At 44.0% G+C, this 16,739-nt stretch overlaps 1 protein-coding gene across 2 annotated transcripts in view; it reads right to left on the bottom strand.

The window, feature by feature from the left end:
* Nucleotides 1-16,739, bottom strand: part of BCR (BCR, RhoGEF and GTPase activating protein) — a 95,692-nt gene that overhangs the window by 30,371 nt on the left and 48,582 nt on the right. For both annotated transcript variants that reach the window (XM_008632086.2, XM_017732247.1), the window contains exons 3-6: nucleotides 6,744-6,848; nucleotides 6,058-6,243; nucleotides 1,889-1,996; nucleotides 432-492 (exon numbers count right to left, since the gene is read on the bottom strand). In XM_008632086.2, the coding sequence (XP_008630308.1) occupies nucleotides 432-492; nucleotides 1,889-1,996; nucleotides 6,058-6,243; nucleotides 6,744-6,848 (460 nt within the window). The remainder of the gene's footprint in view (nucleotides 1-431; nucleotides 493-1,888; nucleotides 1,997-6,057; nucleotides 6,244-6,743; nucleotides 6,849-16,739) is intronic.

Here is a 16,739-nt window from a genome sequence, read left to right as displayed (position 1 = left end):
GGAATATCAAGAAGAGTGGTATCAAGAAGAACCCATTCTTCTAGCATGGGTTGTCTTCTACTCATGTGCACAGAGACAAGCCCCATGGAACCTGATCTTGACCAGGCTCTCTCAATGCCCCCATAAAACCATCTGAGATTGCATTTGTGCTATCACTGGGTAGCAGATGTTCTCTTAAAATCACAGCAGCCCTGTGGCTGGGCTGGCTTTGCCCAAAGGCACTGATGAGGTTTGAAGTAGGAGGCATTTCCCCATGCATGCAGCAGGCTTTGCATGAGCTCTGCTACTTAGCAGAAGGGAACTGACTTCGCAGGTGGAGCCAGCAGACTCCATAACCTTCCAGCATTTGAAAAGAAAAAGGGAGAGTGGGGGTTTGGCAACAGCCTCCACACAGTCCTGACAGACCAGTCTCCTCTCCATGGATCACTCACTTTCCAAGGAATTTTTCGTTGTCTGATCTTTAGATTCCTTTGTGCTTCTGGCCTTTAGATTCTAAAAGAAAAAAAAAACCCATGTAGCAGATGGTCAGTCACCTTGAAATATCACATGGGAACACAACAGACTATCTGCTCCTCCAGGGGAAGACCTCCATGTGAAAGGAGGACAGCCCTATCACAGTTCAAGTCAGTGATGGAAAGATGTGCTTTCCTTCTTGGTAAATCCACCAGTGCCATGCCACAGGCACCCACACATCTCAAATACTAAGCAATGTTCTAAGGAGCACCTGTCAATAGACATGAAGCAAAGCAGGGAACCACCTACAGCAACAGGGATGGGGGAGTTTTTAAATCACCTGCAGAAGAAAGACATCCATAAGGACAAAGCCACCGTCCCAGCACCAATAAATAAAGTACAGGATTGGGATTCAATACCCCCAGGTTATAGTTCTTATTCCTGTACTCAGAGCTGGGTGGCAGTTCTTTCACAGCAGCAAAGGAACACTGTCTGTGACTCTGCTCTTTGCCATGGGCCATGACATGCATTAATGTGCTCAGCTCCAAAATCCTCACCAGGACACAAATGCAAAAGTACCATCACTGTTATTCCAAATACAGTAGATACTGGCATGATTTCAGAATTATTCTTCAGAAACAGCAAAACTGAGGGATCATATTTTACCTCTTTATCATAAAAGTCTCAAGGGACGTGTGATATAGAATGTACTCAGGAGTTTTCTCAGACCACTAAACACCCCTGGTAGTATTCAGCTCTGATTATTCATCTGTTTTTAAGGAGACACATAGGAAATTCATGTTTTCTTGGCAACTGAGTTCTTCAAGAAATAATCACTACAATCCAAACAGTCAATGAGACCATGCACTGCAGGGAAAGCTGGTAGTCTGGGAAGCCTGAAAAAGTATTCAAAATTCTTTGACAAAGGTACTCCTCTGACAGGGAGGAAATCAGAGCAGGCCAAAGAATAGTATTACAGATTTATGGTTGACACACTTGCCTTTTTCAACAGAGAATTACTGTCTCCTCTCCATGCCAGTGAAGCCTGCAATCCCACTGACAGCCATGGTGCCAGCCATTAAGGATGGCTTCTATACCACAGCCAGAATCATCATTAGCAAGAGAAAGACTTGAGAAACTCACATACAGCTTTCCTTTCTAGAAATGCATGAAGGTGGCATAGAGCTGGAGAAGTTCAAAGCAATGCCAGTTTCTACCAGATTCCCTGGGTGGGGACAGAACACAAAGGCTGTGTCTGTGACCAGCCCAAGGTACAAATCAGTGTAAGAACAGGAGCTGAAGCAGGGAGTCTGTGGGAGCTCACAACTCCTCCAGAAGTCAGGGCTGCAGAGGTACTTGGAGAATAGACAGGAGTGACATGGCAGGGTATTAGTCAGCCCCAGACAGCTCGTGTGTCTGAACACCGTGACATTACCTCAGAGATTTCAGCAAACTGAGCATTGGCTTGGCAGCATTTCTCTGCTGTCTCCATAGCAACTTCATAGTTATCCACAAAGGCCCGGTACACTCCCAGCTGGCTGGCCTGCAGGAAGCAAAACAAAATAAAATAAGTGCTGGGGAAGAAGGCAGTTTGGGATGGTCAGCCTTGATATCTAATGATCAGATCATGTTCCTTCACACCAAACAACTACAGGGAATACTGAGCAGGCCCAGAATGACATCTCTGACCTGTCAATTTTGTCTAACCAGCACTGTTGTCCCCGTGCACCCAGTTCCGCCCTATGCTGAACAAGTTTACTGGTGAAGGATGTGAAAGCCTATGAGAATGACACATCCTTATTTCTGACATCTATTTTTCCCTTCTGAACTGCCAGATTAGTATCTATTAATATTGCAGCTCATTAATGTAACTGGAGCTGCTGGCTTTTTGCCACAACATATGAATCAGAGAGGAATGATTCAGCCCAACAGCACAAATGTGACCCCAGTAAGCTACTTGTTGGCTTTTGCATGATGGATATACTAAATCAAACCCAGATACTACCCATATCTGCATTAGTGAATATTATTATAAGGACAGTGGAGTGCTGAAAATACAGAAGAGAGATCCAGAGCACAATCTGTTTGGATGGCAGTGACTGGGGCACTAGGTGACAGAAAATGGCATATTTTCCAGCAGAAGAGCATGGAACTGGTCCAGAAGAGGATGGAACAGGCCTCAGAGTGCAGTAGTAAGTCATTATTACCACAGAGTCTTAGCACTGATCCCGTTTGCTGACTTAGGAACTGCAGCCGTATTCATGCCAGAGAACACAGGATCCAGCATGGGAAATCCCTGGGTAGCCTCCAAGCCTGTCTAGAGTGCAGAGCTGGCTTTGTGCTGCAGATGTAACTGGAGCTGCTGGCTTTTTGCCACAACATATGAATCAGAGAGGAATGATTCAGCCCAACAGCACAAATGTGACCCCAGTAAGCTACTTGTTGGCTTTTGCATGATGGATATACTAAATCAAACCCAGATACTACCCATATCTGCATTAGTGAATATTATTATAAGGACAGTGGAGTGCTGAAAATACAGAAGAGAGATCCAGAGCACAATCTGTTTGGATGGCAGTGACTGGGGCACTAGGTGACAGAAAATGGCATATTTTCCAGCAGAAGAGCATGGAACTGGTCCAGAAGAGGATGGAACAGGCCTCAGAGTGCAGTAGTAAGTCATTATTACCACAGAGTCTTAGCACTGATCCCGTTTGCTGACTTAGGAACTGCAGCCGTATTCATGCCAGAGAACACAGGATCCAGCATGGGAAATCCCTGGGTAGCCTCCAAGCCTGTCTAGAGTGCAGAGCTGGCTTTGTGCTGCAGAGCTGCCAGGCTGGGCTGGGAACACCTCGGCAGGCCTGCAGTGCCGGCAGCAGCCAAGGGTGCAGTAAGGAGACACTGCCAGGAGGGCTGCACTCACCTCTGCACTGCTGCACATCCCTGCCCGAGATATGCAAGAGGCAGAGCAGGGAACTTCCTCACAGCCACTGCTCCTTCCCTCTCCTGCTCTCTCTCATAACCACTGTGCTCCCCATTCTCTGTGAAGCTTTGTGCAAGAGGTGATGGAAGAGGAAAAACCACTCTCTGGACAACATTCCCTGCACAAACTTAGTTAACAGAGGCTGAGAAACAGTTAACTATTTCCTAGGTCACATTTTACTGAAAGACTAGAAAACAATCTCAACTCTCATACAGAATTACACAGTTGTGACTGAAGCTGAAGAAAACTGTGCTCACTTATACCAGGGATTACCCCAGCAGCACGGAGAGAAAGAAATCTGCATTTGCCACTGATGCACAGTCCTGTGAAGACACTGCAGTCAGAATTACTGACCATTTGCAGGGCTTATGCCATTCAGATTTGGATGATGCCAGCTAACATGGCAGAGCTTTAAAGTTTCTCCATTCCCATGTGGTTCTTTCATTTCCTGCTACTCCTAAACAGTCTTTCTAAGCTTTCATTTTCCTCCTCTGAATGTGCCATCACAAAGACATCTTTTTCATTAAAAACTGAGCTTCCAATCAAAGTAATAATGCTCACACACCATTTTCATGCTGGTTTATTTATTTTTTTCAATTAAAAAGAACACACTCAAAATGAAACAAGAGTTGGTAGAAATAGCTGGCTTTTGGATGTATTTTTTTCTATTTCTGAGGCCTATCAGGGAGGACGTTTGCTAAATATTTCTTCATTTCTAAAAACAGCTCTAAAGAGTTTCCTTCCTAGCTATAAAAAAAATTGTACAATATATTCCCCAAAAATGAGAAGCGTATTTCACTCCCACATGCCTGGCATCTTTTCTTTTTCTCAACAGGAAAAGGTGCAATAACAGTCAATTTGATGTTGCAAATAGATCATACTTTGTGCCAGAACACATGAAATTCTAAAACTCTTTGCATCCACTATCTGTAACTTCAATCTACTGTGCTGTTTTTTGCGTGAGAGTACAGAAAATTAATGTCCTCAAGGACATCTGGATAATAACAAGTATTTCAGTGTTTATCATCAGACTGCCTGACATGACCACGAGTAAACAGTCTGCTCCAAAAGATTTGATGTACATCTACTATAGATGCCTTATAAAGCCTGATGTTCTTGCTGTCATTCTCATCTAGTTGCTTCCCAGTGCCTGCCAAGAATTATTAGCTTTATCTCATCCAGCAAAGTGTTTGCAATTCCCACCGATGCTGTACCAAACCACCCAAAACTGAAACTGCTATGCCAGCTCAAAGTCTCCTGCACTAGGGCAGTTTGTTCTTTTGTTTCCAATGCTAATCCAACAAAATCAACAATTCTGCCACAAATGCAGAAAAATCAGGGGAACATAAGAGAGGAGGAAGGGCCAAACTCCTGCACCCAAAATCAGCTAGCAACAAGAAATAGTCTCAAACAAAAGCCTGAGTAGCTGTGCACCAAGCAGAGGGATGCTGGACAGCCCTGCCAAGGAATAAGTTCAGGTCTTCTCCAGTTAGTGCTATTCCCACTGCTGACCACACGTCCAGTGCAGCTTGTGAGGCTGCCACTTCCAGCAGCCTTCTGTGTCTGCTTCAGCACCCAGCAGCAGCTGGGTTTGTCCTCTCAAACCAGCTGCTCAAATTGCATACCATGAACTATTCACCAAAGCACCAACTTGACCCCTCCTGGCTAAAACATGCTGGCAGTGAAAAGCAGATTCCTGTATTTTCATCTTGAGCTGCTGGCATGTGCAGAAAACATCATCTTCCAGGCCAGCTCCCCCTGCTCCACAGGGGATGGAGCTGATGCTGAGCTACACAGCTGCTAACAATTGATCGACCCTGGTAAAGCATACTCCCCAGCCAATAAACCCCTCACTGGAATGTCACTCCTACCCTGAGAACCAGAGGCACCTCAGGAATGCAGAGCTTCTTTTCTTTTCTTTTCTTTTCTAAAAAGGAAAAAACAGCTCCTTTAATCCTTTCCTCTCTGCACATGCTGGGGGAGAGGCTAAAGGGGCAAAAAAACCCTCCTAGAATGCAAACAATTTGTCATCTGGCTCAGAAACTCAGCAATTTTAATTCAGCCTCAGGAATATGCTGTATATATCTTTGTCCTGTTCTGCACTCAGAGAATTTTGTTGAGGTTGCTTGGAGGATTCTCAGCTGCAGGTTAACTGCATCAGCATAACAGCAAGGGGAACAGAAAGGCCAGGATAGTGGCAGAAAAGCAAAGCCAAAGGTGATGACCATAAATCAGCACCAGGCAGAGCAAAGCACCAGAGAGAGAGTGAGGGAGTTCAACAGTAATGAGGAACACTTCACCATTGGTGTTAAGAAGTTCACTTTGTAATACTGCCACTCTCCCATCTTCATCTAAAGGAAATGCTTTGAGGACTCTGCAGAAACCCTGGAGATTCAAAATTTATGTGAAACTGTATTTATTTTCCCACCACAGCTTGCTGCAGTCTTTAATTAAAGACAGTGAAAGAGTCACTTTTGCTGTAGGGCCCTCACTGCAGTGGCAAAGGGAGGAGGTGAGAAGTCTCTCATCTATTCCAGCCACAGACTGATCCCTCTGGTCTCAGCTCCTGTGAGATGGGTGAGGGATACCAGCACCTTTGGTGATGGCAGCTGACTCACCAGCTTTTGGAAGAGGTCCCCAACACGTTGCTGGTGACTCCATTGCTGCACTCGGGGAAAGAGCCCATCATAGAACTCTTTGTGGATCTCATAGAGCTCAGGCACTTTGAAGAATATTGTCTCAATCTGCTGACTGGTCAGCACGGGCTGGGAGGTGGTGGCAGCGGCTTTCAAAGGCTTCATAGGCTGAAATGAGGAAAGAAGGAAATCATTATCATGCAAACCACCATAAACATTCACCTTTGCCACACTGCAAGTCATTTTTTATCCTATTAAGAACTGATATTTGCATTCACACAACTCCTGAAAGCTACACATGAACAAGTTCTCTCATGGGGATCAGCCACCCCTCATACATGAATTTTCCCTGGATATTAATGCTGCAATTAAAATCCCTCTGCACTCCATTTCCCTAAGCTCTGTCCCACTGTACAGCAACATGTGTAATAATAACCACAGGATACTTAAAGATGGAGCTCCTGGATACTACCACATTAGCAACTCCCAAAGTGTGCTATATCCAGTCCTTCCTTTAAGGCTCTCTCTCTACTGGAGGAGTAGCAGGTACCTTTTGCACCCAGCAACTTGTAACCCATGGCACATGAAGTTCAGGGGAACTCTGGATAGAAGCAGCAGTGAAAATTCAAGTACCAGTGTTTGAACTGGCATCTGTCCCCAGCACTTACCAGCAGCAGGGCCTCCAGGTGGCTCAGGTAGGTTTCCTCACTGGCTAGGATTCCTGACAGGACCCATTTTCTCATCTCCAGGCCTTTCTCCAGGTCTGGCTCACTCTACAAAGAAGTTGTTTAAGAGAAAAAAAAAAATTAAAAAAAATAAAGAGCAGGTTGCAGGGAGAGTAAGAAAAAACACCAAGAATGAGGATGGAGAATAAAAACCATTCAGTTGACCAGAGCATACTTGCTTTTTCTGTTTACTTTCAGACTAAAAACCAAACAAAAAATCCACCTATGCTCAGCATCTTGTTTCTAGAAATATGCAAATGTAAAACATTAAAGAAATTTTTATTTACCAGAAACTGATGCCATTTAGATTATTTACAGGTGTTAGCTTTAGTCATCCAACCATGGTGCCTCAATTAGGTGCCCAGACCTCTTCACAAAATTCAAAACATGGAACTTAAAAATTCAGAATTCATCCTCCTAAACAAATCCTAGGGCCCTTGTTCTGTGCAACTCCCTCCCTCCTCCCACGGGAGCTCTCCAAAGCCATGTTTCTGTGAGCAGACAGGATCACTCCTCTGCACCTCCCCAGGTGTGCACGAACACGCCACAGTCACAGCCTGACCTGGCTCCACGGGGCTGTTCTTCCTCCCACTCTCTACTGTTCCCTAACTTATTTTTCAGTGTCAGCTCGCACAGTGTCTATTTTTAGTGAGAGGATGGAATAATCAGCATGGCTTGGAATGCACATGCTGATTTTCTTATTGGGATTCCATGAAGGAGTTCTTAATCAAAACAACCAAAGAGAGGGAGGAAAAAGCCCCACATAAATATGTTCATGGGCTAATGGGGAAGACTAGCGTGAAGTGTTAAGAGAAGCAGTAATCCCTTTTGTTGAATTTCAATTATCCTTCCTCTCAAAACTGTTACCTGAAAAAGTGTTTAACCTGATAAAGTGAAACTGAGTGTTTTCAAAAACTCTAGAAAAATTTGGTCAGGCAATGAAGGTTATAAATAATGAGAAACATTCCCCTTTTACAGAGTCTTATTTCCAGTTCTTTTTATTTCTGTCATTCACAGAAATAGCATTTTAAAACTCTCACAACCTTTTTATGTTGTTAAATGTCTCTAAGAATAGAGTCAGAAGTTGGCTCTGAAAGGGTACATACTTTTCAAGGGATTTGGGTAGGTTTTTTGGGGCTCCATCCTACTCTTAATATCCAGAGGAATCTTCAGCTTTTGATTTCACAGTGGGAGGATTAGGAAGCAGAGCAGTACACTCCACTCTAGTGACGGAACATACAGCCCTATAGCTGCCCCCAAAAAAGCTCCACTTAATTTAGGGCCCTCTGCAGATGTATAGATGAGGTACCTGGGCTATAGGTTCAGTTTGCAGGAACTATCACACCCTGAGTGCGACTTTGAACCTACGCACAACACAAAGAAAGAAACAGATCCTCATGCTCCCAGATATTTCTGGATTCTGTCTCATCAATAACCGTTCTGATTTTTGAACAGTTTCATTAAATTTCACAAGCTATATTCTAGCCTAAAAGACTTGCAGCAACTACTTCATAAAAATTTTGTGAGGTGTCAAATACCACCACCACCTCTTATATAAAAGTGGCAGACGGAAGCTGTTCTAAGGAAATGAGTAAGATTTACACACACGTTAGGTACTACATGGAAAGAAGAACTTCTCTTTGCATCCCGCCCTTCAGTGACATTCAGTAAGAACCGCAGTGCCTTTTAAAATCTTGAAAGGGCATCTCAAAGAAGACAGAAATTTGTAATTCACCAGTCAGTGTTCAGAAGACTTCAGAAAAACACCAGTGACAAACTACATGGTAAAATGAACACTGCACTAGACTCTGTGCATCTATGGAGCACTTGTGTGACTGTCACAGAAATGTTCAACGAGGCTGTGACCATTCCTTAGGGTTTCTGTGCTGGGAGTGCCTGGATGTCCAGCTCATGGACCATTTTGTAAGGCATGGTACACACACGTAATCAAGACAGGCAGCCCCAAGACATGTAACAAACATTGCCTTCATCCAAAGAGGAAGGGATGTGGCAGCCCTGGTGCAAGAAAAACACAATTGCTCTTGGTTTCCAAATATTTCTTACAACACTTACAAAAGAAAAGTGCAGCTACACAAAGAAGCATTGAGAAAAACTAACAGTGCTCCAAAGTCCCCACTGCTGAGGACAAGGTAACCGGTCAATATTGACACAGCACTATAATTATCTTTACCAGGTTCTCTTGGAGGAGGTGAGGATTTAAAAACCAGCTGGGTATGTTTGTAACATCTGTAAAGAGCAGCACACAATGACAAGTTATTTAAATGACTTAAACTTCCCCATCACGACAGTGGCACAACAGTTTTCCTCATAGCACTGAGAACAGTTTTCCTCTTCAAAAGTAAAAGCTTTAATTTACAAGCCAGTTCTTGCTGGGCACCGTCAGCTGACGGAGACAGCATTTTCTGCCAGAATGTTAATTTCCTCCCGTTAAAAGAGATGCACTTTCAGAGAGAAAAACATCTCCCAGGACATACTGCAGGCCTTCCTTCCTGGCCATTACCACAAGGGCACTGTGCAAAGTCCACGGTTTTGTCCTAACCCTTTTTTAATAGGGGCATTTTTCCAAGTGTGATGCTTGCAGAAGTCCAGCCTCAGCCACAGCCAGCCAGGACACAGGGCAGAGCCTGGCTGCTTTATGCTCTGCACAGCAACTGCTGAAGAAACCCTCAGGGGAGTTTATCCAACAATCACAGGGCACATTACAAGATCTCCAATGCAGAACCTCAAATTTACATACGGCTTTCTCCAGTGTGAAAAGATGATCCCCTGCTCCTGCTGCGCCAGGGATCAATGCACCACCAGGGTGCTGCTCTGTGCATTGTGCTGCTGCTCCTGTTCCCTCCCGGGAGCTGTGTGCTGACAAGAGCTCCTGCTGAGGGAGGCCTTTGCTCACAGCGTCAGCTGGGGCTGCATGGAGCACGAGGAACATCTGGAAAACAGCCCCCGTGCTTCTTGAGCCTCAGGGTGCTTTTTAAGTCACACTTGTTATGAAATGTACTCCCCAAGACTCAGAAAGTCACTTGGTGCCAAAATCAGGAGGAAGAGGAGTAAGTTTATTATTTGGTATTATAACATTCCTCACTCACAGATTTGGGAACAGGCTCACCTGCTCACCCAGAACAGGACAGCAGTGAGCAGGCAGAGACTGGGTGGGACTGTCCTCCCACCCTGCCCACACAGCAGCCAAGCTGTGATGCACTCAGGGCCAAGGGCATTTCTGCTTTGCCCATATCTGACACAGAAGGGAAACAAAGAGCAACACTGTGACTACAACAGCCTCGTTGCCCCTCTGTTCCTGCAGTCCAGCCAGGACAGTTAAGAGGGAACATCCTGGGCATCAGAATCAAGCTCCCCATCAGTACAGGGAGACCTGCCAAGGCTGAGGACTCCTTTCCCCTAGCCTGGCAAGAAGGGAGCAGTCTGAAATCTTTGAGCTGCTTGTAGCAAGTGGAGGAGCTGGTACCACATCTACCAGACCACAGAGGATGGGGAAAATACACCTATCACCAAAGTGCAGATGGGGTGTTCCCAGCAGGAAGTGGGAGCAGCCTGTATTGGCAAACTCTAACCGCTCAGCAGGGAGTGCCAGGTGGTCAGCAGTCCATCCCATGCTTCCTACCCAGCTTGGTTAGCCTGTTTTCCACTTGTACAAGTCTGACTAGTATTTCATGCTCTGTCTGTCCCTGACTCTTTGATGCCAGCATCCATGTCTAGCCCTTCTCCCCTGCCCTTCCATTTTCTGGCTACCTCTCTACCCACGTGTTTCAGAATAAATCTTACAGGACTGTACCAGGGCAGCAGCCAGAGCATTCCTGTCTCCCTGCCATGGGAGCACCCAGCCAGATCTGAACAAGCAAAATACCAGTGCTTTGTTCCCACTCCTCATGAACTACATTTAAAAAACACCAAAACAATAAGGAAGGTAGAAAGCAGGCTACAGGAAATTACACAGGTATCTCATGCCTACAAGATCCTGGTGTCCCCTCTTCTCAACTGGGTGGTGCTCTTTGCTATTCCAAAGTCTTAAAAACCAAAAGATTGAGTCACAGTGCAATTTTGCAACCTGAACCATGGCCAGTGAGAGGGGTTGGAAGCTCCGCAGATATCAGAGCACACACACTGGCCCTGAGCCATGGCTGGGTTGAATGTGTTTACAGCTTGTCAGCCTAAGCACTTTAGTTTACTAACCAGGTTGGCATCGCATGTTGTGTTCAATTACTGCAAGGCTGACATTCACCAGCTCCAAGGTTTACACAGATTCAGCTCTTCCTGACTCTGTTTAAAGAACTCAGGGCTTCCTGGTTCTTGTTTAAATTAACAGCAATAATTGTTTTCCTGCAAATGCTAGGAGAGCACAGATTAAGAATCTAGAAACCACAACACATAAAATTTTGCAAAGAGGTTGCTGCTGGCACAGCTCTGTAAAGAGAATCAGTGATTCAAAGTGGGTGTATAAAAGGCACTTTAACTCTTCCTTTGGTACGGGGTGTTCATACGCCATGCAATGAATGCGTTCAAAGGCAAGGTTTCCCATAAGGACAGTTTGCAATCTCATACAGAAGCTGACAGCCTACAAAGGAGAAAAAACATTCAGCTCCATTTTTGAAGCGTAAATATATTTGCAAGCTTCTGCTGGAGGTGTCTCATTGTCTTGGTGATATTAAACAGGGCAAATTCTGTAATCAAGAAAATCATGCTCCATGTGGGGAGGGGAAGGAGCAGGGAGAGAAGCCAACATTATTTATAACATCAGTACTGGTGTGCCAGCTCTCTTCAGGAAGGGCTGTACATCCAGGCATAAGGAGCAAAGAATTGGAGAATAAAAAGGAAAACCTGCATCTGTTGGGGGTGGTGAGGGGAAAGTGACAGTAAAAAAACAAACAAATCCATTCAAATACTGAGAGGAAGAAAGGAGAATGATTTAGAAATGCTGGAGGGGGAAGGACAAGCTAGCAAGAGTAGTACCAAGAAGAGCAGTAATCCCAGTTACTACTGTAGCTTCAGAGGTCAGCTTCTCTGCATCCCCTTGGGACCAAGCTAGGAGCAAAATCCACAACCTGCTCTGCCACAGCCCTGCTCTTGCTGAGCTGGCAGACAGCAGGAACAAAAGGATCTGATCTGAGGAAAGGCAATGGCTGCCAATGCTGCACCAACCATGAATGCACAGCAGAAAAGGAAAGAGAAATTCTACCCGAAAGTCTGTAAGTACCAGCCAATTTCTCCTCCAAACAGAACAGACAGTAGGAGGTGGTCGCTCAGCTTTAGCACTCCTGCCTCACTTGCTTTGATATATGCAAGAATTGGAGAGATCTATTTTGTCAAAAACTCATCTTCTAAATTCCTGAGAAGGGACTCCCTTCATTTCCTAAGGCAGTGGAATGAGCTTTGCCTTTCCACTGCCTGCCCTGCACCCACCTCCACAGAGCGCCACGCACGTCTCTGAGCCTGGCTCTGCTGGTGAGCATCCTGAAAGGCCTTTCTTATTTCTGCACCTCCCAGGGCTGCAATCTCTCCTCATATGAGGAGCAGCAACAGGATGACAGTAGGTGAAGCTTCCCCCTTCTCCTAGCCTTCTTTTGCCTCCAGGCTGCAAACTACCCACTCCAAAACTCCTGGCAGTAACTCTTCTCTACTGAAGGGTGTCAGTCACTGACATTCCAGCTGTGCCAACACCTTCCTGTGGCCTAAAAATACTGTAGCAAGCTCTCCCTTTGTCCTCCTCTAACCTTATCCAGGTATTTTCTCTGCTCTTCACACTCACTGTATGGGAAAGACAGACACATTCTCTCTCATTCTGGGAGTGAACTATCACTACTTTTTACCAACAGTCTTCAGACACCTTCTGAAGCTACCAGCACTGTCTTATTTGGCAAACATTTGGGCTGACATTTTCCAAGAGAGGTTTCCAGAATTTCTGTAGAGTTCAATCATAACAGTTCAGCTGTTACAGAAAGGAAGGTTTGGGAAAATTCAATCACTCCTCAAGTTAAATAAACAAACAACTTAGGCATTAGTGGAACCTGTTTCTCCTTTTTCCTCTCTCCCTGTAGGCTTGCTTAAGAGCAAAGTTTGGCAAAAGCACTGGTTTTATGGCAGGACATGCATCAGCAGCCCAGCCTGAGATTCTAGAAGAGCCAGAAGAAAGGGTCTGACCCAACCTGCTCCATACGAACATTTGTTAAGGCCTCCTTACCACAAAAATGACAAGTCAAGGGCTGTTGAGATCCACACTACAAATGCCTGTGTTGCTTGTCCCTGTCTGGGTCACAGACAAAACTAATGCTAGTGCAGCCTTGTCCTCCTCCTTGGACAGCAACAGTTTGTGCAGTGGGCAGGGAACAGGTGGAATGGGAATACACCAGCTGTGGCTGAAGTGGCACAGTTTGGAGGCCAAGCAGGCAGCATCTCCTCATCTACTTATGAGATATAGGTGGTAGGAGGCATTAGAAAACACTGCCCAGATGACAAAGTGTAAACCCCGCAAACCTCTGGAAGTCAACTGCAACCCTCAATTCTTGGAACAGAATGTGCTGGGAGTTGGTCACCCTACACACTGAGGAAGCCCCTTCACAAATAGTCCAGGAGGTTTCCCTTCACTCTCTTCTAGCAAGAGACAATGCTTTTGGCACTCTGCACTTTCCCTATGGTGGCTGGACAGAGCAGGGGAACCCTGATGTGCTACCCAACCAAAGGCTTTAGCTGCTTTAGGGAGATGAAAGAACTCAGTCAAACACCTGGCAGAAAAATACAAAGCCCAGAGCAAGCCCATAAAAGAAATCAAAGCAAAACGCCCTTAATATTCAGATAGCAACAATGCAGTCCCCAAGAGGGAGGCAGGTCTCATGGATAAGGCAGATGACCACCACAGCAAAATGCTGCAAAGTCTGTGTGACAAGTGAATTACTTAGATTTATATTTATAAAAAATAAATTTAAAATATCATTGTTTGCAACATTTTCCGTTTTCTGGGTGCCTGACTGGAGTGCTGTTAACGCTTGGTTTCCAAGTGAAATAAAGGGAATTTTACTTTAATGTGAAGAAAGCTGTGTTAAAAGTCAGAACCTGGTTTTGCAGAATATTACACATCTCACATTAAGCCCCCAAAACTAGCAAATGCTTCTCCCATAACCTGCCTGCCTCCATTACCTGTGCTAAGTGAACACACCATCCTCTTACCTCACAGAAACACTGCTAGGATAATTAAGATCTGTGTGACATTCCAGCTGTATTTGAAGTTAATGGAAATGAATACTTTTGTACCCAGACCAGAGTCTGCAGTGTCCTGTAAATAAGGTGCACATGCAGCTCTAGAGATAAAATATTGACTCCAGTGAGTATCGTTCACTATACCCACTGCACAGGGCAGGAGCCCACAGGAAAAATGGGACAATTGAGTAATTCAAAGTTATCACAAAGATTCAAGACTTCTTAACTTCTGAATTACTTTACAACCCTAATGTTTTGCTATGGTGTACGTAGTGCATGCATTGTGTTACATACAGTTCACTCTCAGACTGGTCATAAAAATAAACTGAAATTTTCAGAAGTAACTGCAGGTACCTAATGAAAAAGTAAAAGGACAAGAAGACAACGTTAAAAGCAAACGCATCTAAACAAAACATGTTTTCTGCTAATCAAGTTTAGTGCAAAATAAAATAGCAGAGACATACGTCCTGATATTTCTGGTCCAACACATGTTTTGCGTTTGGCTCAGCGATGTGTTTAACACCTAATTTTGTTACTGATGTGTTTTCCACTAGAGCTGAAAACATAACTCAGCAAAAGCCATCTAACAGCTCATGATGACTGAAACTTTAACTTGCTCGGGATATACCTGGACATAAATTAGTCTCTTTATCTTTGTCATGGACTGTCCAGGGACTGTCATCTGTGGACTGATTACAGACAGGATCAATTGAATCAACTAAGGTTCACGATTAAAAGCCTACTCTGTATCAGGACACCCCTTTCTTTTGGAAGCCATGAAACATCTTTTTATAGTCAGAGAAAAGAAAGCAGCAACTTACGTTAAAAACTATTTTTGAATAAGCAGCCTTCAAGCATTATTAAAGTAACTTTTAAATTAACTACTGTTAAATGCTTATGAGGCAATATTTAAATAAATAAAGCACAACATTAACTATTAGGCAGTGTCTCTTCCAGGCCTCCAGTCACAAGCACTATCATAACTGGTTCTTTGAAGATAACTCTCAGCCATGTGTAGTCACACGGTGTTTTTCCTTCATCCTGAGAAACATAACCTGGAAATCTCAAGCCAATATTAAAATGGTTTTGGAGCTTTTTAAATTTAGTAATGATAATTTCTTCATTCAAAAGCCTCTTACATATCACAAGAATTCTCATCTTGAGAGATAAGAAAGCATCTCATAATTAATAGACTAAAGCATAAGCAGCTAACTAGGTTCCACACTTTACAGTCAAATAAAATTAAGTAAACACTAACAATATATGTATTTGATAATGCTTCAAGAAATCTTGACAATGAATTTTATAAATGAGAAAGAAAGAGGACACTGTATCAGGAAGGATTCTTAACCTAGAATTCATCCTGGAAGAAGTAAGCATAGATATATGACAGTAACCAGTAGAGAGCAGAAAGATGTGTATAATGAACTCTGAGCACTGGTGGTTTGGGGAACTTCTCAGACTTGCCTTTTGATGCAAGATAAATAAAACTGCCTGATAATGGTGATGGTGTTGATTTACACGTACACTGATATCTCTAAAATATCCATAATTATCTTCCATGACCTCTTAACTAAGAGGGAAGAACAACATAAAGGCAACACAAGTTAAAACACTTGGATGAGAGATTTCAAAGTGTCATTTACAATGTGGGAATTCAAGGTTGTTTGGCACTCTTTCATAGAAATACTGTAGGAAGGAAGTGACAGTTGGCTTTGCACTATTAAACATTTTTATGAATGATTTGGGGAACCCAGAACTTTGAAAATGACAAAGATATTTAGGGAAACAGCAACTTGGGACTCAAGTGCTCTGCAATCTATTGCAAAAGGATAAAAAGAAGCGAAAGGTTGAAAGTCAAAGAGATTAATCCAAGCTGAATCTAAGACATTTTGGACTGTGAAGACAGCAGAGCCAATAGTTCTTTACCAAGTCATACAGACGACTCACTACCAAGACTATTGTAAAAACAAAAATAGAAATTTTCCTGAAGTTCCAAGCTATAGCCATGCTATTCAACCTGAAGCGAAACCAAAGCAAGGCAGACTGAAGGGCCATGTTAAGCCACAGGTCAGGCAAGGCAGTCCCTTCTGTACTTTTTATCTATGATAACTGATTATACAGACAGCTATTTAGTGAATAGTCAAATCCATCACAAGCAGTGGCCATCTCCCACCCAAAGTCACCACTTCAGAGCTGGCAGTTTTAATTCTTTTTGCTCCATTTTCACAGGCTGAAGGAAATAGGTCTTCCAGATGCTTGATCAAAATCCTTAACCTACCTGAAAAGAACTTTTATTTTCCTAGTGAAAGGCAATGACAATTCACATGCAGAGAGGTATGAATGTATTTCGTTCCATGGTCTCCTTTCCAAAATATCTGCTGTTTAGAGACCCTCTCAACTGCAATTAGTCACCAGTTCTCTCCACTAAAATGCACAAAGTGCTCAAAAATCATATACACAACACTGACCCCCGAAGTTTAGGCCTAGCATCAGCTAGAAGCCTCAGTTTAGCTTTAAATGTACACCATCAATAGGCAGTGCTGCATTATGTCAGGTAATGTGTCCCACAGTGCTGGCAGTCCCCGTCTGTCCCCTGCTCAAGCTGTCCACCCCCTGCAAACCTACAAGGCTTTGCTGACGCCACAGAGGCAGGACAGGACTCACTGATTTTGTGGATTCCAGAGAGCCCGAGGACAGAGTGTCCCGGCT

Source organism: Corvus brachyrhynchos, unplaced genomic scaffold (genome assembly GCF_000691975.1).
Source record: "Corvus brachyrhynchos isolate BGI_N302 unplaced genomic scaffold, ASM69197v1 scaffold864, whole genome shotgun sequence".
Classification (NCBI taxonomy): Eukaryota; Metazoa; Chordata; class Aves; order Passeriformes; family Corvidae; genus Corvus; species Corvus brachyrhynchos.
The sequence above is the reverse complement of the archived record's forward strand: the minus strand, read 5'-3'. Positions and strand labels throughout refer to the sequence as shown.